The following is a 25,560-nucleotide window of genomic DNA, read 5'->3' as shown; positions in this document are numbered from 1 at the left end:
TTCCACTCCGGCCGTTGTCCCACTCCACCTGTCCAGCAGAACTTCGACCCGACCCAGGTATGACACCGTTACTGCTGCTGCGCTGAGCAGTGACGGCAGTTAAAGCGAGAGCTTTAAATCTCGATCCCGTTCAGCGTCTGAGGTTCTGCGCTGCAGCGCCGAGGCTGATGCTACATTACATACACTGACACTAACACTAACCGCCGTCCTGAGTAACGATACACTGATACGGTTTTTGTTCCCGATCCGATCTGAGCAGTTTAATATTGATTACCAGCCGATACTGATAACCCAGCCGTGTAATTTAGGTGAGATACTCTGCTGATTAATACGACAGTGAAATCGCTTGAGTTCATGTTTCTGCTAACACTGGTTTTAAACAGCTAACATAGAATGTTTCTGCATCACTCGCGAGTGAAATTCGTTGCAGGAGTGTGTTTTATTCATGCGTCCACTCAGGCAGAGCGTAAACTGTAAGTGTAAAGTGTGATCACTGTTCACCTTTTATACATCAGTCTCAAGCTGCAATGTGTAAGCTTTGGGGATTTGGAGCCCCCTCTGGTGGAAATGTGTAACTGCACGCAGAACACTGTAGTGTGGGTTGTGCTTCTTCCTGAGTGGATGAATCTGAAAGAGAACTCAGAGAGAACTCAGTCTAGACTCGGTGAAGGAGCGTCTCTGAGTGAATCATCTACTACAGTCATCACATCTTCATCAGTGTGATGTTGATTCTGAGATCATTTGAGGCCGAAACATCGAGCCGGACCTTCTTTTAGGGTCTGTGTGTGACATTAATACGTAAAGACGTACGACGTGGAGTGAAAAACTCGACACTCTGACTTTTAAATGATTATTTCAGGCTGTACAGGCGACTCACAGCAGAACACACTCAGCATATTTTAGTGTGTTTATATTCTCCTCACTCAGAACCGACACTGCCTTCAGCTTTAACACAAAAATATTACATAGTGCAGCTTTTAAGACTCGGGGAGCCTGAATCTGTGTTTTCTTTCTCATCAGGTTAATCTTGTTTAATCTTGTGCTTCAGATAAACAGTAAACATGTACTAAGTTCACCCTTTGAATAATGTTTCACTGACCAATCAATGACCAATATATTTCACCATATTTCTCTCTTCTCCATGTAAACTGGGTGGTCCTAATTTTGGGTAATGCTACCATAAGTATTCCCCTGACCAATCATAGGGCTGCGTCTCTGGCCCCGCCCACACAGAACAGTTTCAGAGTCAGAGAAGCTTAGTGAGCTACAGCTAACCCAGCATAACCGAAGGCTAGTGAGCTAGCTCACCTGTCTGTAGCTGCCTGTCTCGTTTATCAACACCAACATTTGTGCGTTGCTTTGTCCGTCCATCCGTCTGCACTTTTATCGTCCAGTTAGTGTCACATAAAAGCTGGATAATAATATTAGATCTTTATGAGGGGTCGGAGCCGGCTAGGAGTGCTGGACAGAGAGCTGTCAATCAGGCTGCTCATTAGCCACGCCCACTCAGATCCGATCAGCGTTTTTTAAGCTGGTTTATCATTTTTATGTCTTACAATTTTCTTTCAAGCTTTGCTGGATGTTTGATGTAACAGTTTAGTATCATACAAACATTTTAATATTTAACATTGTGATATGGGACTTGTAGCCAATACTGGATACACTAAAGAAGGCCTGGCTCAGCATCCACAGCCCTGAAGCCTGGTGTCTGTCTGTACTGTAGATGACAGAGTGTTTGATCCTTCGCTGTAACTGTACTCTGTCCACTCTGCTGGCTCTGTGCTGACGCTGTGCCGTCTCTCTGCAGTACGTAGGCCGGTGGTACGAGATCCAGAAACTTCCCAACGCCTTCCAGAAGGGCGAGTGCGCTCAGGCCACGTACACCCTGCAGGACGGAGTCGTACTGGTGCTGAACCAGGAGCTTCTGTAAGTGATGCTGTGGCAGAAAAAACAGGTGTTCCCAGTTTTTTTCTGAGATGTATTCGAGGTCTAAAGTTTGGAGCTCATTTGAAGCTATGAAGCCTAAAGTGGCGAACAAGTAATGGAAGCTCATAGCCCACCAATTAGCATGATGCTAACAGCACACCTAAATCATCACACGCTCACCTCAAAGCGTGTGGAGCTGTTCAGTGATCAAATTCGATTTACTGACATGACAAAATTACATTTGCATTACAACAACGCTAAGCTAACGTTAGCAGCAGCTGTATCGAAGCCTGAATGTTCTCTGTCCATTTTAAGTCTCTGTGCGTCACACATGGCTGAGAAACTGAGTTCACCAAATTTCTGATAATAAAAAATCACAAATTCAGACGATTTGCTGAGTATAAAACTGAGGGTGTTCCTGGAGGAGGAGCCTCTCTAAAGTGCACACACTTCTTTCCAGGGCTGATGGGACGGTCAGCAGTATTGAAGGAACAGCCAAACCTAAAGATCCATCAGAGCCGGCCAAGCTGGAGGTCAGCTTCTTTGAAGGTAACCGAAGCACCACATGAGTTCACATTCATTCGTCCACTTTATTAGAAACACCCACTTTGTGCTTCCACTAACTGGCCACTTTATTAGAAACACCCGCTTTGTGCTTCCACTAACTGGCCACTTTATTAGAAACATCCGCCTTGTGCTTCCAATAACTGGTCACTTTATTAGAAACACCCACCTTGTGCTTCCACTAACTGGCCACTTTATTAGAAACACCCGCTTTGTGCTTCCACTAACTGGCCACTTTATTAGAAACATCCGCCTTGTGCTTCCAATAACTGGTCACTTTATTAGAAACACCCACCTTGTGCTTCCACTAACTGGCCACTTTTATTAGAAACACCAACCTTGTGCTTCCACTAACTGGCCACTTTATTAGAAACACCCACCTTGTGCTTCCACTAACTGGCCACTTTATCAGAAACGTGTGTGAACAGGGGTGTGTGTGTCTCCTCAGGAGTTCCTCCTGGTAATTACTGGGTTTTGTCCACGGATTATGAGAACTATTCCCTGGTGTTCGGCTGCTCTGACTATCTGGGGCTCTTCCATGTGGAGTTTGCGTGGATCCTGAGCCGGAGCCGCTCGCTCCCCAAAGAGACCCTCTCAGAGCTGCAGGACATCCTCACCTCCAACGGCATCAACATCGACACGCTGACCTCCACTGACCAGGACCCGGGGCGCTGCAGCAGCATGCCTCAGTAAACCTGGACCCAGTGCTGCGCTTAACCCTGTAAACCGCAGACTTATTATTATTTACTTATTTATCTTAAAGCTTATTATAAATTATCCAGCAATTACTGTGAATTGTGTAAAGATTACTGAAATGTTCCGAGTGAGGAACTGAGCCCACGTACAGACCCTCAGAGTTTAAGGATTCAGTACCTTCCTCTGATGGTACGTGTTCATGCGATTTGAGTTCATTAGTGTCCAGTGGAAATGTTCCTTTGCGTTTCTTCTCTCATTCACTGTTAATTCATTAAATAAAAACTTAAAATACCAAACTAAATAATGTTTTGGTCTCAACTGTTTTTTCTTACATGCATTTTCAGACATTTCATTATTAGCAAAGTTCGTTGCACTCAGTAGCAGTAACGCTAACCAATCAGCACTCAGTAGCAGTAAGGCTAACCAATCAGCTCTCAGTATCAGTAACGCTAACCAATCAGCACTCAGTAGCAGTAATGCTAACCAATCAGCTCTCAGTAGCAGTAACGTTAACCAATCAGCACTCAGTAGCTGTAATGCTAAACAATCAGCACACAATAGCAGTAATGTTAACTAATCAGCTCTCAGTAGTAAACTAGTAGTACCTGCATTAAGCTAATATTAGCTAAGTCAAACTAACATTACTGCATTACTCCAATTTATCAGAATTAAATTATTGTGATTATCATTAATTAACTGCTGTAAACCAACATAATAAGAGTCAATGAATGTTACACAATTTAAAATTAAAATTAATTCATTAGTTAAATAATTTACAGTTGCTTCAAATAGTATTAAATGTAGGCTGAGGATTCCTGCAGACCCTGTTTATGTTGGTCATTGTTAAATCGGGGGGGTTTGTCTGTTTGAGACAGATGAGTTTAAGGTTAAACCTGTGTTGATCCCCTCGCCTCAGAGCGCCGGCTACACACACAGCACACGCGCCGCACTCAAATCCCTCTTTAAGGGCTTAAAGCGGGAGATTGATAAACCAGCGCTTCACATCTCCTCGGGGTCTGTCCACTGTCAGTCCTGACCACCTCATTAGCCTTTACCTCTTTTTTATTTTAGATGAGACGAGATCGGCCTGTCGCAACGTGGCCGTCTGGCTCTGCGTCCGGCGCTGCTGCTGATCACATGACAGCACCGCAGCTTTAATCCTGTCACGTTTTTGACGTGATCAGTCCAACAGTAAAATAAGCCTCGTGCATCTTTTACTCAGTGATAGGAAACACAGCAGCTCCCCAGTTAACAGATGTACACTGCGCCTGCTTAGGGCCAAATGCAGCGCTGCATCCGGCACAGATCCACAAAGCAGAGCTGGCCCGGTGTCTTTCTGCACAACGGCAAAATACCGGACCTGATCTGTTTTATGGATCTGCTCCAAAACAGATTAAAACCAGCCCAGATAAGCAAAAACAGCGTTACATCTGGCCCTGAATTGGCGCAGGTCAAAATATTAGTTTCTGCTAGCAGTGGATGCTAGCGGTGGATGCTAACCGCTGTCTGTATGTTTTGTTAGCTCACAGCTGTAAGTTGGTCAGAGCTATTAGATTTTTCAAGCCATAGTTTTCACAGTTTTTCCTCTTCACCCCAAATGTAGTCAACAGCTAAGACATTTTTGGAGTCTGAAGTTGCCTCTGTAGTTTTAGCACTGGAGCTAAAGGCTAATATAGCTAGTAAGTATCTTGTGTTAGCCATAGATATACATATCTAGATGCCGCGTTGTCTTTTGTTCTCTATGTGAGGTGATACGTCTGCGCGTCCGCCATGTTGGAGAGGTCAAGATTTGCTTGTGAACAGATTCACTCGTACTGAGAGACGAAGAGTCTCAGGATTAAATCAGCCACAACTTCCTTACTACTCAACCGATTTTCACCAAATCTGTTTAGTTATAATCCTCAGACACAGATTAATCCAGGCTGCACGGATCTGCTCTCGGCAGCTTTTATTACTTTAATAACTGATCGTGATAATTATCCATCCGGACCAGCAGGAAAGTATTCAGACACAATCAGACACATCAGCAAATCCATCAATGTGTGAATCACTTCTAATCTTTATACACATAAAAATAAAATAAACCCCCAAAACACAGTAAGAAGGACGGAGCTGAAGTCGGCTTCCTATTCACCAGCTTCCTGTTCAAGTTTTCCCGTTCCACCTTAAATGGTGCAGCAGTTCAGTTCAGCTCCGTGTAATAAGGTGTTAACATTAATCTATTACGAATATCTATACGGATTACGGAATACTATAACTTACCACTACAAAGCTTTGACCATCACTGTAAATAAATAACTACTACATGTGAAAAACAGTCACATCAACAGGTTCTCTGTGCCTCATTAACCACACGGCCATATCTACACAAACACCACACAGACATGAGTGTGGATCACTGCGTTCCCTCCGTTATATAATCCTATCCCACTTTCTGAGTGTGATATTCTTTAAATAGTGTAATTTCGGACAGTATCTTTCTGAAACTGTCGCTCTGTAATGGTACTGAATGCAGTCCAGCAGTGATGTTGACCTCTCCAAAATGGCGGCACCATTGACGTGCCTGGCTGGACCCAACACGGCATCTAGGCATGTATATATATATATATATATATATATATATATATATATATGGTGTTAGCAATTAGCATGTTGCTAACTGCATGCCTCTCCTCAAAGCATGTGGAGGTGTTCAGTATCTCTAATATACTTGCTTATGTGGTTTCTAACACTGTATGATACACTTTAATCTATAAACCTGGACTAAAGTATGTTAGCATAGCTAGAACAGTCGCTGCGGCCACCAGGCTGCCGGTTTGTGAGGGAAGTTTGTGTACATTTGCTTTTAGCCTTGTGTAGCGGTGCTGTAGTAGCGTAATGCAGTGCTAATCAGTAAAATAGCTGTATAAACAGTAAACTGACCCCCAGCCTGCTTATCCCTGCAGGGGACGGATGCTCAGCGCCAGCCTGGTCACAAGTGTCTGATTTTGAGGGAAAAACCTCCAAAAAAAACACCCCAAACCCCAAATCCCACCTGCCCGTGTCCACACTTACCCCTTAGACTAATTCCCCTTATCCCCTCAGTATTAAAAATATAAGTCTAGGTGGTGCAGATTGGGCTGTAAGCGGGTGGTGAGCGCTAACTGTCAGATTAACCCGTCTGAGCAGATCATCCTGCAGCAACCGTGTGTTTTAAAAGGGGAATGTCTTCAGCGCAGCTGACTGTAAGTGCGGAATAACTCTGTAATAACTCTAAAAGTACCTGATCTGAAATTTTAGAGTTCTTGGCCTGGAAGGAAGCTAGAAAGGCTTGAAGAGTTTAAAACTGGCGGTTGGAGAAGGAAGTCCGAGCATTTAGGTGTCTTACCCGCGGCCTTAGGGCGCTAACAGGGGATTAGTGAGGTAGATGTTGAAAGAGGTTTATCCTGCATGCTTAGGCAGTGCTCTTAATTACATTTCAGAGCAGCGTCCCGCGCGCAGTTGGACTCAGTATCGCTGATCGTGATGTCAGTGCAGGGAGGGCTTAGGCAGCGAGATAAGGCCAGCTAATGGAGATAAAAGCAATCTGTATTTAAAGGTCTTTTTTAGTTAAGGCAGGTATCTGGCACCGAGCGCCCACAGCTCCTCACAGGAGAAGAAGAAGGCCCGAAGAAGGCCCGAAGTCCAGAGCGAGCGGCTTCCGGAGGGGTTCTACTGGCATCCGGTCGAGAGTGGACGAGCTTTACTGGTTTTGTTTGTTTGCTGTTTGTGCAGAGGCCTCATCCGTCCGGCTGAGAAGGTCCAGAAAGACTCTCGGTGACCTGGCGCTGGACCAGAGGTGAGTGTGTGGTGACCCCTCTGCTTTATCCTTCACTCAGACTCTCTGGAAAACACTGCACTGCTCTCTGCACTAATCTGCCTCCTCAGATTATATATATAAATATATTCGCTGTCCAAAGGAAAACAAGTATCTCCAAAATGGCAGCTTTAGAGGAGACGCCGAAAACATTCCTTACTTTCAATGTAAGTTAATGTAAAGAGGTTTTATTGGAAGCTGTTTTGGAGCTTTTCCATTGGTGCAATCATCATGAAAGGTTTACATGATGTAGAGGGCAGATGCTGAGCTTAGACTGCGCAGAGAACTGAAAATCACATTAAATGTTTTTTTGGACCACAATGATATATAAATTATATGATTATATATATGTCGCTGTTGGAACAAAACCTCGTATCTCTAAAACGGTAACTTTACAGGAGAAGGAAAAAACGCACTTTACGTTTAATGTAAGTCAATGGAACCAGAATTTTGGGTCGTTTATTTTACTCCATTCATCATGAAATTTACACACAATGTAAAGAGCAACAGGCATTTTCAAAATATTTCAAAAACTGAAAAACATCAAAGTATATCTGGTGATATATATTAATTTTCTTGCAGACACATGTATAATATGATGCTGATGTTCTGCAGGTTCCAAACTGTTTGCACACTCTTAAAACAGATGGTTCTTCAGATTGATGGACAATGTGTTGTAGAGGTTTTATGAAGACCCTTTTTGAAAAGGTTTCTATTTAGCATCAAAATGTGTTCTTCTATTGTTACAATGTCAAGCTTCTAACAACAGAAGAACCCTTTTTGGTTCTATATAGAAACCTTTTGAAAAATGTTCTATATAGAACAATTTCTTTGCTGAAGAACCCTTGAAGAACCATCCTTTTAAGCGTGTATGAAGCTGTGATGTGCTCGATGATGAGCAGAGCTGCAGAGGATTGTGTGATAGTGGCGAAAGCTGAACAGAACTGATAACGAACTATTAATAAATTTAATATAAAGAATGACTCATATTCAAAAAGTAGTGACCAAATCTGTGACTGTAAATAGATCATTACAGTTTGCTTTATTGAGACGTCACAACTTCTCATTGTTCCTTTAAAGTATGAATAAACCATTGGTTCATGTTTTGGTGCCTTGTTTTAATTTATCATCATACAACAGTTGTTGAAATGACTAGTGATCCCAAACCTCTGAATATTTTGTTTGTTTATGTATTTATTTATTCTTATTTAGTTTTTAAATTATAATTAAATGTATTTAAAGTTAACAGACCATTTACAGAGAATACACTTCACATTTTAATGCACAAGTACTCTTTATTTACTGAATTTAACAGACTGGGGGAAAAAAATAGAGCATAACAAACAGCCTGTGCACAATTTATATTTTATGCTATAATTTTTTCAATATGATAAACTCAGGAAATAAAAAATGTGGGTTAACATATATAGATACACAGAAGTACAGAATGCTAGAATAACAACTGGTGTATGATGAAAAATGCATTTTTATTTCTCTAATAAAGGTGATATTCATTGATATTAGTACTTTTTTCTAACTGCTAAAAAATATTACTATTGTTTATGGATTTGCTTATGTATTTTTTGCATTGTTATTGTCCTGTATTGAGCTGTCCCTGCTTATGGAACATTACTGTAAACAATCTATGAGATCATAAAGAGCATAAAGAGCCCGAAACACCCATCAATAATACTAATCACACACTCAAATGAGCTCCAGAGAGGACTGTGTAAAACAGTGAGCTTCTCCACATTATATAAACCTTCAGAAGTTCTACTCAGTGCTGGAATATTGTTCATTTTAATCTCTCTTTATGATGAGCAGTATGGAGCGTATGGAGGATGATATTCTATAACTGTCTGTTCATAATGGAGCTCCATACAGAATGTATACAGTGTCATATACAGTTCTGCTGTTATTTTCATACATCATTTATTCACAGCTACAGAAAAGTGGCTGTGGCTGAGGAACGTGTGTTTTTATGGCTGTGCTTGAAAGTTTTTCATAGTTTATATAAGCTATATATTCATATTTGGGACAAATCACATGCATCTCAATGAGCTTTTAGACTCTACTGCTACTACTTAATAATAATAATAATAAAAATAATAAGTAGAAGAAGAAGAAGAAAACTGTGTTTATGTAGGTACTTTAATACATATAAAATGCAGCTACACTCTCTGAAATAAAGGTTCTAAACTGTCTCTGGGTCAGTTCTCCTCTTGTCACTGGGGTGGAACCCTCAAGGCTCCATCTCAGTACCTTTAGTCAGGGAACATAACTGAACCATAATCCACTGAAATGATATGTTCTAAGCTGTGCTGACTCCACACACCCCGTCTCGTCTCCAGGCTTTTATTTTACTGTTCTGTTTAAAACATTCGGTTATGAAAAGGTACAAATACGAACTTTTCACCTGGAGAAACTTATTTAAGGTTCACAATCAGACCTTAAAACCACTGTTGGAGCTTTGAGGGAACATTTACACTGTTTGTACCTTGATGAATGAAAAACATACCTGAACAGAACCTTTATTTCTCACAGTGCACAGCTGCTTCACAGCCTATTTAAAAGGCCCATATCCTGCACTTTCCTTGCATTGTTTCCTCTTGAGGTCCACTTATGATGTGCGTGTGCTTTAATATAAAACAAACAGTCATAATTCCTTTTTACACTCTTTACCCCTTACAAATAAGCAGGGATAAATAAGGATGTTACTGTGCCTTTAAGACTGACGTATGTTAATGGGCTCTGTTCTGTTCTCTGTTCAGTCCCTGTCAAACACTCCTTATAACTTCAGAATGAAGGGGCGGGGCTAAACTGCTGTCAGCAACCGGATCTAGATGGATACATGGGTTTGTTTTTGTGACATCACATAAGCAAAGGCTGGTTTGGCAGCTTTTCATATGCGGGCTGTGTGGACTGGATGCAACTCAACCCTCTATTGCACAGCGGTGCCAGATGGCAACTTTATCTCTATTTTACTAAGACGCAGTAATATAAAATCTATGTTTTACTATTTAATTGTGGAAAAAAGTCTTTTATTTTGAAAAGACAAATACTTTATGACATCACATGACCGGGACATCTTATTATGATGTTATTATTACCATGCATTAATGCAAATTGCATTAATTTCCGATATTTGTAAATGTTGGGTCACACATTTCATTAAGTAAGTTGGATTATTTTAGTGTAGTCTTCAATAAAAGGATGCTTTTAAAGAAAAAATAGATTTTATATATATTTTTTAAGATTTTATGGCACTTTCTGCGATTTCACATTGTTGCCATTGTTGCCAACAATTTACCAAATACCTCACTTAAAAATGTATATATACATTATTGCTTACATAATGGAAATATTTGGATATAAACACACACACACACACACACACATATATGTGTGTGTATGTATATATATTCAAATATTTCCATTATTTAAGCAATTTTAAATAACAAAAACACATTAAAACATTTTCATCATATTTAAGTAATAATTCATGCAACAGAGAGGTAAAGCTTTAAACGTGCTTCAGCTTTTATTTTAAAAAAGCAAGGTGGTTTTCCTGAAATAGGCCCTTTAAATAAAACAGTAAATTAAAAGAACATTATGATTAGTCAGAGTGAAAAAGAGCAAAAAAAATCCTTAAATTAGAATAAATTAAACAGATATAAACTAACATTAATTACAATATCTATGCATTAAGAGCCCTGTGTCAGTGTTGTTGTTAAACTAGCGGCCGGGCGGCTCCAGCGCGTTAGCCGGAGTCTGTCATGTGTGTCCATCACCTGAATAAAGAGACGTTCTTATGGGATTATCGCTGTGAGGGAATACAGTGGAGCAGACGATGATTATCATCTTCCCTAATTATGACCTGCTCTGATGTACGGCCCAATGGAAGTCGTCAGCAGTTTTCCTTTAATTCATTCCTTTAATGAGATTAGCAGCAGGCAAATCCTGAGACTTGGATATGGCTTCAGTTCTGGCACTGCCACGCGCTGCACTTTCCTACATGTGCAGATCAGCGTCTGCCTGCAGCACTGCACTGTGTTACAGGGCCCATATCGCCGAAAACTGCATTATCCATGAGTTTGATGTAGTATGTAAACACTGCAGACGTTTCCAACCACTTCACTCACTCTGCAGCAGTACCGTCCATAGATGGGGACCAAACTGCACAAACAGCCCCTTTAGAATCCACTGTGCTTGTGAGGTCACAAAAACCAGCACATCTACATACATTTAATAGACGTATATAAATAGGCCTATTCAGACCTACAGCAGTTTAGCCCCGCCCACTCACACTGAGGTCATGAAATTCAAACAAGAATTGTGTTGAAGGGAAATTCCACCAATATTTCAGAATTTATGCATAACTCAGTGTGTGAGGTGTAAACAGAAAGATTCAGAGTGGTTTGGTGTGAAATGGTTCAGATGTCTTTACAGTGGTGGTGATAGGAACCAGGGGTCGCCATGACTACAACACAAATACATTTTATGTACTATCCAGAACCACCAGTGAACCTACACGAGTCTTCTGAGTTTATATGGAATGTTGATGATGGAAAATAGTGGAAAATCAATAATAAGTTTTCTTTGGGGACTATTTTGCCTCACAGCGCCCTGCATGTATCCCTCCACCATGAATGGAGTTTAAGTTCTCTAAACTATCATAAAACAGTGTCTCAGTCATCAGGCAGTGAATTCATAACCATTTCATGTAGGAACTTTCTGTGAGGGAGCTTTTAGAGGTGGACGTCTGGTTCCTATCACCACCACTGTGAACAGTTCTGACTCGGTAAGTTTCTCTAGAACAGAGCGTTTCACACCAAACCACTCTAAACCTCTCTGAACCGCTCTGTTTACATCTGAACTGTCAAATTATGCCAAATCAAAAGAAAAATGGTTAAATTCCCCTTTAAGTGTGGTGATAAAGCAGAATCAGTGAGGTGTTTTCAGGCTGTGCTGTGGACACGTTTTTTTTTCCCTCCATAAAGCTTGTGCGACCCCTGAGGTGTTTTGGGGACATCCCTGAGGCTAATGGAGGCTAATGAGCTTAGCGCTCAGGCTGTATTGTGTGCTGTGCTTACAGGCAAGGTTTGCTGAGGGTAAAACGCTAAACTGAGGGATTACCACCAACACATCCCGTTAAAGTGCTGTATAGTCAGGACTTAGCTAATAGGATCCTGGGGGGGCCGGGGGGGCTGGACGTTAACCTGGGGGGGTTAGCCGGGATAGCCGGGTTAGCGGACAGCAGGCCGGACGCAAACAGGCAGGTCAGCAGATGCTGCGGGCAGACTGCTGCTGGACTAACAGGAGGATTAAAGCAGCCCAGATTAGACGGGACGAGCTGGAGGAACCTGAGGGGGAACATGCATGCACACTGTGGGGGGGTGGGGGGGCTTCTTTAACACTCAGAACGGTGTACAGCATTTGTGGAGTTATCAGAGTGGGACAACTCGGACTGTGCAAAAGTTTGTGCACCCCTGAAAATTCGTTACACATCCCCCACAGAGAACACTCTCAGACACGGGGATGGACGATATTGCAAAACGATAAAATTGAGATATTTTGAGAAATTTGACGGCACCTCACAGCATTTATATTCATATGTCTGTTTCTACTTGTAAAAATGACTATCAAGAACAATGCATACAAATCATCTTTAGATTTTCACTCAGCTCTAGAAGCACCGACAGTCTCCGCGATAGGCTCAGAAAGGCATAACGTGATAATTGTAAATACTCCCAGCCTTACTTAAGTCTGATATTTATTCTGCTCGTTTTAGTGCACAGTTTTATCTTTTTTGTTAAGTTTAACGTGAAACACATGAAATTGGCTTTAAAATGTGCCATAACTTTTGCAAAGGACACACTGTGTAAATAAACAGTAATAGTGTATTAAAGTGCGCAGTCTCTGTAGAGGATCTGTAACTTATTCACACTCAGAAAATCAGCAACAACACAAACTTTCACACACGGCTGTTTATCATCACAGCAGAGTGAACATCCAGCCAGCAAGTGTCACACTAAAACACTTACAAATGAGCCTGTATTTAAAAAAATACATATTTACATAAAAAGGTTTAATATTGTTTGTGATGTCACAGAAACAAACACATTTACTTATAGCCACCTATTCAGCCTATAGCAGTTTAGCCCCACCCACTTACTCTGATTTCAGCCAGACTGCTTTGTAGAATGAGGCACAGCCAATCAGAGCAGAGCTCATTTACATGTATCAGTAAAGGTGCAGTAACAGAAACAGCTTGTTTGACTATGTGTGATAAACAGAGAGTGTAAAAATGAATTGTGACTAATTTGGGTTCATAAATCTGGCGGCCAAAATTTAACATGATTTCTATTTTTCTGTTTTTAGGCTGTTTTCTACAGACAGTCGACTGTATTACTGACCGATAAGTGACCAGAGAGCAGCTGCACCAGGTATCAGTAAATCTTCCCTTCATTGATTGCACTAATCATTTAATTCAATTCTTAACTTGATTAAATTTTTCTGTTTTAATTCTAAATTCTAAATTTAGAAACTTAAGCAAGCCAATTTTTTTTGTTTGTTTGTTTTAACTCTCTCAGTTTCCGGCAGCAGGGTTTCACAGTTTTTCGACTTAGTATATCAAATGTTTGACTTTTTATTTAAGAATAATCACTTGTTTACTTGCAATTTTATTTATTTTAAAAATGTCACTTACGTCAGAATTTGGACACAATAACAATATTAAAATCTCCACCATTTGACTTAGTGAGTCAAAAGAACGAGTTAATAGGAGTCACTCATTTAAGAAAGTTATGAGAAAAAATCCTAATTTTGAGATATCAAGATACAAATTTGAGATAATGTCAGAATTTTGATAGAATAAGTCAAGATAAAAAGTCATTAAGTCAAAATCTCAAAGTTCTGCTGCCATAAATAAAGAGGAAAGACAGGTGATTATCTTTTCCCATCTTTTATCAAAAATGATTAATTATGCTTAAATAAGTAAATAATCCCATAATATAGTATTACACTGTGTTACTAATCAACACGTAAAGCCTGTTTACCGAGGGTGTGAAAGTCCCTCAGTCACAGTGATCTGCAGTGACGTGTTCAGTGAAAGTGAAAATTCGATGTGTCCCAAAATGACGTATTACACACCTCACGCCTCTGATTAGAGCTCTGCAGAGCGCTGAGCGGCTCCTCTGGAGTGTTTATGCTGTGTGTGTGTGTGTGTGTGTGTGTGTGCGTGTGTGTGTGTGTGTGTGTGTGTGTGTGTGTGTGTCAGAGGTCAGGCTGTGATGACTCCGCGGGAGCAGCTGAGGAAGATGACGGCTCTGGGGGAGCAGAGCGCTCTGGATGAGAAACACTGGTACCGGCTGGTTAACGGCATGTCGGCTGGAGGTACCGGAACCTTCTGACCTGATTCTAGAACACACAGCACTGTGCACAAGTCTGAGACCCCATCATTTATTTAATTTACAGTTTAAACGGCTCGTTAATCAGCTCGTTAATCAGCTCGTTAATCAGCTCGTTAATCAGCGTCAGGAAAAAAGAAAATACACATTTAGCCCTCATCAACTCAATCAAATATCAGGGCCTGATTCACTAAAGCTCTCCTAAGAAAAAAACACACAGGATCTTAAGACTAAGTACTAAGTACGAAGTTCATAAGAAATTTCTGAAATACAATTTTCATAATACAAATTTTATAAAAAATTTAAGAATTTAGGAAATTTCTTAAATTTAGGAATTTGGGAAAGTTGTTAATGTAATTCTTCTAAAACGTTAATGTTAGAGTTAATTCTCATAAAAAATTTAGGAAACTTAGGAATTTTAGGAAATTTCATAAATTTAAGAATTTGTAATTGTTGTAGTTGTTTTTGTGTGTAGGCTGTAGGTTACAGTGTCATACAGTTTAGTTTGTTACATTTTACAAATTACCAATTCTTAAGACCCTTTCATGATTCTGGATCCAGCTGTGTGAGTCAGTGAGTCAGTGAGTCACTCTTCCCCTTTATTCCAGCTTCCACTCTTTTCAGGAGCCTCACTTTCAGCTCCTCAAAGAATCTGCAGACACACCTCCAAAGTTCAGTCTTAGAAGCTGGTTGATCATTTTCTGAAGTAATCAAACACATTCAGTGGTGTTGAGGTCTGGACTCTGGGGTGGTCAGTCCATTGTTCAGCTTCTTTGTTTGATGTGTCCGTCTCCTTTTCTCAGTGAGGTTCTTCTTGATCAGCTACACATCCTTTCAGACCCACAGCGCTGAGTCGTCTTCTCACAGTGGAAGGATGGACAGAAACACCTGTGGATGTTTTCAGATCTGAAGCAGCTTGATTTTCTCCTCTCTCTCAGAGATGAAAGCTTTAAGTGCTGTTTATCTGATGGGGGCAGTTTTGGGGTCGACCAGGTCTTCCAGGTGGTGGTTAGGAGACACAATTTCTCTGGAGCTTTTAATCAGTGTTTGATGTTTCTCCTTCCTGACACAAGTGGATTATCATATTGACAATAAATTAAATGAAAGTTAGTATCAGATTTTTGCACAGTGCTGTACGAGTGGACTATATGATGGAACAGTTACAGTGTGGTACAACATATGATTCAAAATTATAGGAGAAAACAATGTAATATGATACAATATGATATGATTCAGTGCAATACAATATTATGCATAGCATGTTACTATACTACTATATATAATACAGTACAGTATGATACAACATTGCAGTACATGTGTTATAAATGATGGTAAAGGCGTGGGCTAAAGCGTCTGGTCAAATTTCAAGTTTTTATTGTTTTTCTAAATGGAAATCATCCCCTACAGAGAACACACCTCTGCACACTTAATTATGGCATTTTTCCGCCAATTTTAATGCCCAATTAGTGTTTATTTACCAAATTTAACATATTGAGAAAAAAAAAAAAAACATGAAATGTGGCCTGTGCAAATTTTGGCACATTTTATTTTTTGTCTTTTAATTTTCTAACATGTTAAACTCAAATAAAGCAAATAAATAGAAACTGTCAACTAAAATTGGTGGGAAAAAAACACAATTAGGTGTGTTCACAACAAAACCTGGACTTTAACCACTCTCTCTCTCTCTCTCTCCCTATATATATATATATATATATATATATATATATATGTGTGTATCAGGCTCAGATATATCAGTTTATTATGTGTTCAGTATTAACACTTTAAAATAAGCATTATTGTAACACATTACCAGAAATACTCAGCGGCTCTTTTTAACCTCCTTCTGCAAACCTGAGACGGTAGAACCGTGTAAGAGAACCGTGTTTGTGTGTTCTGTGTGCAGAGCTGAGGCAGAGGCAGGAGCTGATGATGAGGAACCAGATGGCGATGACCCCTCAGATCCTGGCTCAGGGGCAGCAGAGACTGCAGGCCGTTCCTGCTCAGTTTGAGCCGCGCTTCATGGACAGGTTCTCTGTTTGCTGTGTTTACAGAACGCTGTGATGTGCTTTGTGTCTGATGTGGTGTTAGTTTGCCTGTGAGCAGCTAAACTGACTTTATTCTGATTTTATTCATTGTTTCTGGCTTAGAACATCAGCAGAACTGGAAGTGGAATAATCGAATACAATGATTTTTTGACTACACGCCCCTGCTACACACTAAAACATGAACTTTGGAGCTCCTACACTAATGGCTCTGTATAGAACCATGAACATTAAAGAACCATCTGCATGGTAAATGGTTCTTCAGATTGATGGAGAATGTGTTGTATATGGTTCTATATAGCATCAAAAAGGGTTCTGATAATGTTGCGATGTCAAGCTTGTAACCCCTTTTGGTGCTGTATAGAACATGTCCAACACATTCTCCATCAATTTAAAGAACCATTTTACTATGCAAAGAACCCTTTAATCATGCAACGGATTCTTTATCAGAAACTTGTGCTTCCACTAACTGGCCACTTTATAAGAAACACCCACCTTGTGCTTCCACTAACTGGCCACTTTATTAGAAACACCAACCTTGTGCTTCCACTAACTGGCCACTTTATTAGAAACACCAACCTTGAGCTTCCACTAACTGGCCACTTTATAAGAAACACAAACCTTGTGCTTCCACTAACTGGCCACTTTATTAGAAACACCAACCTTGTGCTTCCACTAACTGGCCACTTTATTAGAAACACCTACCTTGTACTTCCACTATTCATGATACATTTTACCCTGCATTAGTTTGTGCCCCGCTCTCCTCTACTACTACCACCAATAATAATGATAATAATAATAATAATGGTCTTTATTTATATAGATATATATATATATAGCTAATGTGTGTTGTGCCTGATAAATAAATAAATAAGTAAATAAGTAAATAAGTAAGGATGTGCTGGTGACTGTAAGAGTGATTGATTTTAAACCCAGATGTGCGCTGCATAGCTAAAAACAATCGTAGCAGCCGTCGTAAAGTCTGGAGTTTGTCCGAATTCAGTCCATGTTTATAGTTAACAGTGAGTCATACAGAGTCAGAAACCACAGAATCAAGTCTATCAGAGACACTGAACACCTCCTCACAGTCTGAGGCCTGTGTGTAACGATTTATGAAGGCAGTTAGCACCGTGCTACTTGCTAACATAAGCTAATATTACTTGTTAGCTGCATTAGCCTCGTAGCTCCAGTGCTAAAACTAAAGAAGCAAACCTTAGACACCAAACACGTCTTGGTTGTTCGGGTATGCCTGCAGTATGTGTGTGGTGTGGTGTGGTGTGGTGTGGTGTGGGGGGGGGGTGAACTGGGTAAATAAATGAGTTTTTACTGAACTGTTTCTTTAACGTTTGTGTGTAGAGAGCTGGTCCCTCCTGCTGAGATGGTTTCATCTGAAGCTCGGCAGATGCATATGGGAGCCCATCTGGGGCCACAGCTGCCCTCACACTCCAACGTCATACCGGGCAGAGGATTTCCTGGAGCAGGTAGGTGACCTTTAACATGAAGTGTATTTAGAAAAGTAGTTTTATAGAAGAAGGTAAAAACACTCTTAACGTTGAGTATAAGCTGATGTCTGAAGTTCCAAGTATCTAGGAGTTCCCTGTGTGCTCTGTTTATGCAGGGGATAGGAATGTGAACGAGGGGGGCCTCTGGGTTTAAAGCCCCTTAATTTAAAGGTCCAGAGGAAGGGGGCCTCTTACTTTCTCCCTTCTTCTCTTAGGTCTAAATAGATGAGATCATTTTAAAAAGAACCATATGCTCTGTCTCCTGTTTCAACAACAAGAACCATATATATATGCTGTTGGTCAGTCTGTTCGGGGAGGACATTTAGAATTGGCACGGATCCTCTCTCAGGTGCTCTATAGTGCTTGATATGATGCTGTTTTACTATGTAATAAATCGTTTGCTAGCAACTCAGTATCGGCGGAATTTTTCTTCACAACATCTAAACACCATCGGCACTAAATAAACAACAAACACAAATACAAAATAAGAGTCATTAGAGATGAATAACTGGCTCTAAATGTAGGTATTGTGATATAAACTGAGTCTGTTCTACAGTTTCTCATTAGGCTGAATGAATAACTGACTCTAAATGTAGGTATTGTGATATAAACTGAGTCTGTTATTCTGAGTGGGATTTTTCAGGTGTTCTTTTAAGCTTGTTCAACCTTACAACAGCAGCTTTTGTGAGTGGACCATGTAAAGCTCCCTTCCAGTTCTGAAGGGCTGTAGTCCAGCACAGTTTGGTGATTGTCCTGTTCAAGCACTCTTACTAAACCTGGTAACTGTCTGCTGAGTTGAATCAGGAGTATTTCTGATTATAGGAAACTGGTATAGCAGTTGCACACCAAAGCCAATGCCCCATTACAGTAAATCATTACTGTTACTCTAATTCTACATGCAATGTTCTATTTTGAAGCAGGAGGTTACGGATTTCTTCCCACTGAATCCATGGAAACTGTTGCTAGACGACAAGAGCTTATTCACAAACAGAACATCGCCAGGTAAACTTAACTGAACATTCGCAGCACATGCTGATAGTGTAGAAGAACGTATCTAATTTGCATGTTAACAGATATTATACACTCACTGGCCATTTTATCAGAAACACCCAACCTTGTGCTTCCACTAACTGGCCACTTTATCAGAAACAACCAACCTTGTGGTTCCTCTAACTGGCCACTTTATTAGAAACACCTATCTTATGGTTCCTTTAACTGTCCATTTTATTAGGAACACCTACCTTGTGGTTTTACTAACTGTCCACTTTATTAGAAACACTTACCTTGTGGTTCCTCTAACTGGCCACTTTATTAGAAACACCTACCTTGTGGTTCCTCTAACTGGCCACTTTATCAGAAACACTTACCTTGTGGTTTTACTAACTGTCCACTTTATTAGAAACACTTACCTCGTGGTTCCTCTAACTGGCCACTTTATTAGAAACACCTATCTTATGGTTCCTCTAACTGGCCACTTTATTAGAAACACCTACCTTGTCGTTCATCTAACTGTCCACTTTATTAGAAACACCTACGTTGTGGTTCATCTAACTGTCCACTTTATTAGAAACACCTACCTTGTGGTTCCTCTAACTGGCCACTTTATTAGAAACACCTACCTTGTGGTTCATTTAACTGTCCACTTTATTAGAAACACCTACCTTGTGGTTTTACTAACTGTCCACTTTATTAGAAACACCTACCTTGTGGTTCCTCTAACTGTCTGTACTGACTGTACGTTCGTCCTGTGTTCAGGATGGAGATGAACGCGATCCTCCACCAGAAGGAGCTGGAGAACGCCCACCAGAAAGGCCTGATCGGAATGGAGAACCCCATGATGTACCAGGGCCTGCCACCCAACCCCATGGCCTTTAGGGGGCGCCAGCGGCTCCCGGATGGCCACGACGTGTTTGTGCACCGCCCCACGCTGGATGACCTGCAGGCCAACAGCCTGCTAATGTCCAGCAGCCCTTATCCACCAATCAGCACGCTGCAGAGGGAGAGGGGGCGGAGAGCCGGCCGGAGAACCGCCAATCACAAGGGGGCAGAGGTCAACCCGGCCTGTCCCAAAAACCAGTCAGAGGAGAAGAGCGTGGAGCAGAGTCCAGGAGGAGCTTCGGGAGAGGAGAAGGAGCCAGAGGTCAAAGGTGAACTGACCGGTGAAGCCACCGCCAGCCAGAGGTGAGAAGAGTATCCTGAACCTGGACAAACATCTAACAGCACCGACTAAATAAGTGTACTTTTACTTTGTACTTTTTAATTTGATTCTCCATCACTCTGTTTAAAAATCAGGAATTACAAAAGATTAGATTTAAAGGGAAATTCCACCAATTTTTCAAAATTTCTATTCTGTATGAGAACTCGGCTTGTGTTACAGCAAAATTCAACCGATTTTTCTGAATCTCTGTATAACTCAGTGTGTGAGGTAATCAGAGTGATTCAGAGAGGTTTGGTGTGAAATGGCTCAGATGTCTTTACAGTGGTGGTGATAGGAACCAGGGGTCGCCATGACTACAACACAAATATAGACATTTTATTTACTATCCAGAACCACCAGTGAACCTACACGAGTCTTCTGAGTTTATATGGAATGTTGATGATGGAAAATAGTGGAAAATCTGAAATAATAAGTTTTCTTTGGGGACTATTTTGCCTCACAGCGCCCTGCATGTATCCCTCCACCATGAATGGAGTTGAAGGCCAAAATCTTCTAAAAATTGTCATAAAACAACGACCCTGTTTACACCTGGTCACTTCATGTGTCTTGAGTATCAGGATTATATCTGGATGAGGCCACATAGAAACGCAAGTGTAAATGCAGCCAAGACAAATTAAAACTGATACAGATCTGATCAATCAGAGCACTTCAGGAGGTGAACTGAGACGCATTTGAGCCACGTTATAGCAGCATAAACACATCCGTCTCTCCAAGATACGTTCAACACCAAAAACCCCTCCCAGTACAACCAAAACCCATCCCAGTACAACCAAACATCCTCCCAATACAACCAAAACTTCTCCCAGTACAACAGAAACCCCTTCCAGTACAACCAAAACCCCTCCCAGTACAACTGAAATCCTGACCAGTACAATCGAAACTCTTCCCAGTACAGCCAAAACCCCTGCCCATGCAGTATGTCCCGTCTGGTTCCTATCACCACCACTGTGAACTCGGTGAGTTTCTTTAGAATGAAGTGTTTCACACCAAACCACTCTGAAGAAAAAGAAAAATTGGTGGAATTCAACTTCATTATGATTAACTAAGTGCTTGAAACATACGTTTTGGGTGGTTTGATCAGTTGGAAAAAAAATCTTTACATTTAACAAATTCAGAGACGGACACTTACTAGATAAGTACAGAGTAACTTCTAGAACTGCAGTAGAACTTCTGAGTGTGTGTAGCAGCTATCAGCACAGGAACGGTTCTTCTCTTTTTGGATCCATCTGGTCTAAAATAAAAAGTGACAGTGGAGCAGAACAGGAGCTGAACCAGCACAGAAAAACGAAAATAAACCCAGAAAAGAGGATCAGGATCGTAACGTTAATGACTAAAATGGAAGCTACTCACTGATATACTTGAGTAGAAGTGAAAACACTCACATCAGAATGTGATGTGAGTACATTTAACTGAGTAAATGACACTTTCTGCCTCCAGCAAAGCCCACCAGACTAAGATGGACCCTGATCTGTCTGCCAGCACGGCCAGGAAGAGCTACAAAGACGGAGAGCAGGGTCTCCGGAAGCCGTGCATCAGCGGGCCGGAGGTGTGCGCCGAAGGCCCGAACTGTAACTCCAGCAGTGGCGAGAAGGACATTTCCAACCCCTGCTCAGCTTTCCAGGAGAAGCTCCTGTACCCGTCCGCCGCTGGGCCGCTCTCAGGCTTCCCATACATGTTCCCGTTGCCAGGCAATGGACTCCTGCCTCCTGGTGCGCATTCTGTTGTTATTTTTATTCATTTATTAGTTAGTTTATTGCCTCTTAAAGTGATAGTTCTGTGGAAAACACCCTAGCCACATGGGATACCATAGCAACCACTTAGCAACACCCTAGCAATCATGTGTGATACAATAACAATTGCCAAGCAACACGTTAGCAACCACTTAACAACACCCTACCAACTGCCAAGCAACACCCTGGCAACCACTTGGGATCCCATAGCAACCACCTAGCAACACCCTAGCAACCACTTTGGATACCATAGCAACTGCCAAGCAATACTCTGGCAACCACGTGGGATAACATGGCAGCCACCTAGCAACTGCTTGGGATTCCATAGCAACCACCTAACAGCACCCTGGCAACCACATGAGATACCATAGCAAACCCCTATCAACACCCTAGCAACCACTTGGGATACCATAGCAACCACCAAGCGACACGTTAGCAACCGCTTAGCAACACCCTAGCATCCACTTGGGATCCCATAGAAGCCACCCAGCAACATCCTAGCAACAGATTGTGATACATAGCAAACACCTATTAACACTGCAGCAACCACCTGTGAAGTCATAGCAACCACCTAGCGACACCTCTCATCTGCCTCAATCAGGACCTCCGAACCTGTTCCTGAACGGAGAGGAGATGTCGTCGCTGGAAGATCTCCGCAAGTGGACGGTGGACGACGTCTACAACTTCATCAACGACATACCGAGCTGCTCTGAATACGCTCAGGTCAGCATCACGACACAGACACACATTCCTCACTGAACGTTTTCAGCCTGAAACAGGGCTGAAAGATTAATTAATCGTTTTTATATCAAAATCTCAGTGGTGAAATGTAACTGAATAACATGGAGCTCGTGAACCGCTTTCGGATGAATTTGATAATAATGAGAAGTAACCAAACGTCCATGTGCTGTGACATCACAACCATGAATAACTGGCGCACCATCCCAGCCAGCAGGGAACGTTTCCACAACGTTCCCACAAGCTAACGTCACTTAGAAGCTCTAATTATGTTCTCAATCTAATGTTCAAAGAACGTCTCAAACTTAACTAAGATACAACGTTTAACTGCAGTGTTCAGGATGTTCTGAGGGCTGCAGATTAAGTTACACGACTTTCCGCTGAAAACATTGATAGAACGTGTGTGAAATGTTCTCAGAATGTTTTTAGAACAGAGAACGTCTGGCTGGGGTGTTAAGCTGTCAAGCCAGAAAAAGTATTCGCTGGTCTTCTTAGCCAAAAAAGGGCCTTAATTTCATTACGACTAAGATTAAGATTAAGATTTCAATTAAGGACCTAAATGACATTATAAACACAGAAAAACTAAGGTTTGTTATTTAAAACACGTCTGAGTGCTGCTTTAATGAACTTTTTCAAAACCGCCTCCTCCTTTTCTTTGACTGCTCTTCACGGTAGACGTTTAAGGACCACATGATCGACGGAGAGACGTTACCGCTGCTGACTGAAGACCACCTGCTGGACACTTTCGGACTCAAACTCGGCCCAGCGCTCAAGATACGATCTCAGGTACTCCAGCGTTACTCACTGTTCACCTGCAGTGACATCACTTTCACAGATCAGAATCAGGTGAAGAGCTCGTTCAGCACAAACACTGAACTCCCTCCTTTAAAATGGAGCTGACTGTGTGAGTAACCCTGGCAACCACTTGGGATACCATAGCAACTGCCAGGCACCACCCTGGCAACCACAAAGAATACCATAGCAACTGTCTAGTAACACCCTACAAACCAATTGTGATACATAGCAACCGTCAAGCAACAGCCTAGCAAACACTTAGGAACACCCTAGCAACCACAAGCGATACCATAGCAACTGCCAAGCAACACCCTTTAAAATGGAGCTGACTGTGTGAGCCATTAACACTCAGCTCATTCTGGACCCTGAACTGGTTCAGACACTGAGGCCTCCTGCAGGCTGAACGGGCGGGTTTATGGAAATATATCGCTTTTTCTGACATCACAGAAACAGTGAATTCAAAACAGACCATTTATAACAGTTTAGAAACTTTAAACCAGCCTACATACATACACAGTTTGTTAAACAAGCAAGGAAAAATCAGTTTTCAATAATAAGAGTCCTTTAAGCTCAGTAGGAAGGTGCTGTTTACTTCTAAGCCACTTATCCTTCTGGGTCACGGGGTATCCCAGTGGTCACTGGGTAGAATGCAGGGTACACCCTAGACAGATTGCCAGTCCATCGCAGTAATATAATATAATATAATCAGAATTTTAGTTATTATTATAATTATTGTTAATATAACTATTTACCAAGCAGGCAAAATTTCAAATTTAGGCAGTCATACTTTATATATTTTAGTAAGCATTTGAAGATCAATCTTGTTAATTTAGCATTTATTTAAAATTATAATGAACACCAACTGTATTAACTTTTCTACTTATTTTTATTATTATTTATTATTTTTATTAATTTTTATTTTTCTACTTACTTCTACTTCTATATTATGTACCTGTGTTTTATTTTTAGTAATGTTTTTATGTTATATTTTTCTATTATTAAATTAAACATGCTATTTTATTTTAAAGCACTTACAAAGCTATATACATGCTGCTATATGTAGGGGAAAAAAAACTCTAATAAACTTGCAGAAACACTTTAATTGAGCATTGATAAATCAAACAGAACAGTAAAAATGTTGTTTTATTGTTAGTTGATGTATTATTATTATTATTAGTATTATTATTAGTAGTATTGTTAAACAGAAATAGTGTGATTGATCATTGATTTTATGGTACAGTAGCTGATGTTGTCTTGTTTGTTGACATTGTTGTTGTCTTGTTGTTTGTTGATGTTGTTGTTGTTTGTTTGTTGTTGTGGCCGCAGGTCTCTCGGAGGCTGGGTAATATGCTGTGCATGCTGAACCTGCCGCTGGTGCCCCCCCTGCAGCCCCCGCCCGAGAAGGCTGTGGATCGATCCTCAGATATCAGCTCTCCGCTCAACTGCCACAGTGTGGAGCTGCTGGGAAGCCCCCGAGACCCTGAGGGTCTCAAACCCACTGAGCCCGGGGCCGACACCGAGGATCAGTCACCTACAGCCATGAGCGAGTCCGCCTGAGGGGGGCGCTGGAGCTCATCCTGCTATCATTACAGTTAAAGTACACAAAATGCAAAAATGTGGGAGCACCTCATTCTGAGGGTCCGCCGCAGATTCTCACACTGATGTTAAAGGGCCCATATCCTGCATTTACACGCATCCCCCTCACCACTTGTGACATTTGTGTGGATTTATGTACCAAAAAAGTAGGAATTAATTTTTTACATGACTCTTTTTATCCCTTAGAATTAAATAGGTTGTTTTTTACTGTCTCTTTAAGAGTGATATATGCAAATGATTTCTGTTCTGATTGGCTGCCCTACATTGTGCCTAATTCAAAAAGCAGTCACTCCTTATAACTTCAGTGTGAACTAAAAGAGCTGAACTGCTGCAGGCTGAGTAGGCCCATACATAAGTTCTCAAAACTATCATAAAACAGTGTCTCAGTCATCAGGCAGTGAATTCATAACCATTTCATGTAGGAACTTTCTGTGAGGGAGCTTTTAGAGGTGGACGTCTGGTTCCTATCACCACCACTGTGAACAGTTCTGACTCAGTAAGTTTATCTA

General features: G+C 41.1%; 2 protein-coding genes across 2 annotated transcripts in view; both read left to right on the top strand.

Moving 5' to 3' along the window:
- apoda.2 (apolipoprotein Da, duplicate 2) overlaps window positions 1-3,492 on the top strand; it is a 3,988-nt gene extending 496 nt beyond the window's left edge. The window contains exons 2-5 of the mRNA XM_036597178.1: window positions 1-57; window positions 1,808-1,926; window positions 2,387-2,475; window positions 2,939-3,492. The exon at window positions 1-57 is cut by the window's left edge and continues 71 nt beyond it. Of these exons, the coding sequence (XP_036453071.1) occupies window positions 1-57; window positions 1,808-1,926; window positions 2,387-2,475; window positions 2,939-3,183 (510 nt within the window). The 3' untranslated portion in view covers window positions 3,184-3,492. The remainder of the gene's footprint in view (window positions 58-1,807; window positions 1,927-2,386; window positions 2,476-2,938) is intronic.
- Window positions 3,493-6,964: 3,472 nt separating this feature from the next.
- Window positions 6,965-25,012, top strand: samd7 (sterile alpha motif domain containing 7). Its single transcript, XM_036597114.1, has 11 exons — window positions 6,965-7,003; window positions 13,403-13,467; window positions 14,301-14,416; window positions 16,334-16,457; window positions 17,829-17,953; window positions 18,895-18,976; window positions 19,730-20,155; window positions 21,630-21,901; window positions 22,524-22,645; window positions 23,336-23,446; window positions 24,782-25,012. Exons 3-11 carry the CDS (start codon window positions 14,314-14,316, stop codon window positions 25,010-25,012), a joined length of 1,596 nt encoding a protein of 531 aa, XP_036453007.1. The 5' UTR covers window positions 6,965-7,003; window positions 13,403-13,467; window positions 14,301-14,313.
- The last annotated feature ends 548 nt before the right edge of the window (window positions 25,013-25,560 follow it).

The sequence above is a fragment of the Colossoma macropomum genome, unplaced genomic scaffold (genome assembly GCF_904425465.1).
Source record: "Colossoma macropomum unplaced genomic scaffold, Colossoma_macropomum, whole genome shotgun sequence".
NCBI classification, from domain to species: domain Eukaryota; kingdom Metazoa; phylum Chordata; class Actinopteri; order Characiformes; family Serrasalmidae; genus Colossoma; species Colossoma macropomum.
Note: the sequence above shows the minus strand (reverse complement) of the source record. Positions and strands in the feature narration are given on the sequence as shown.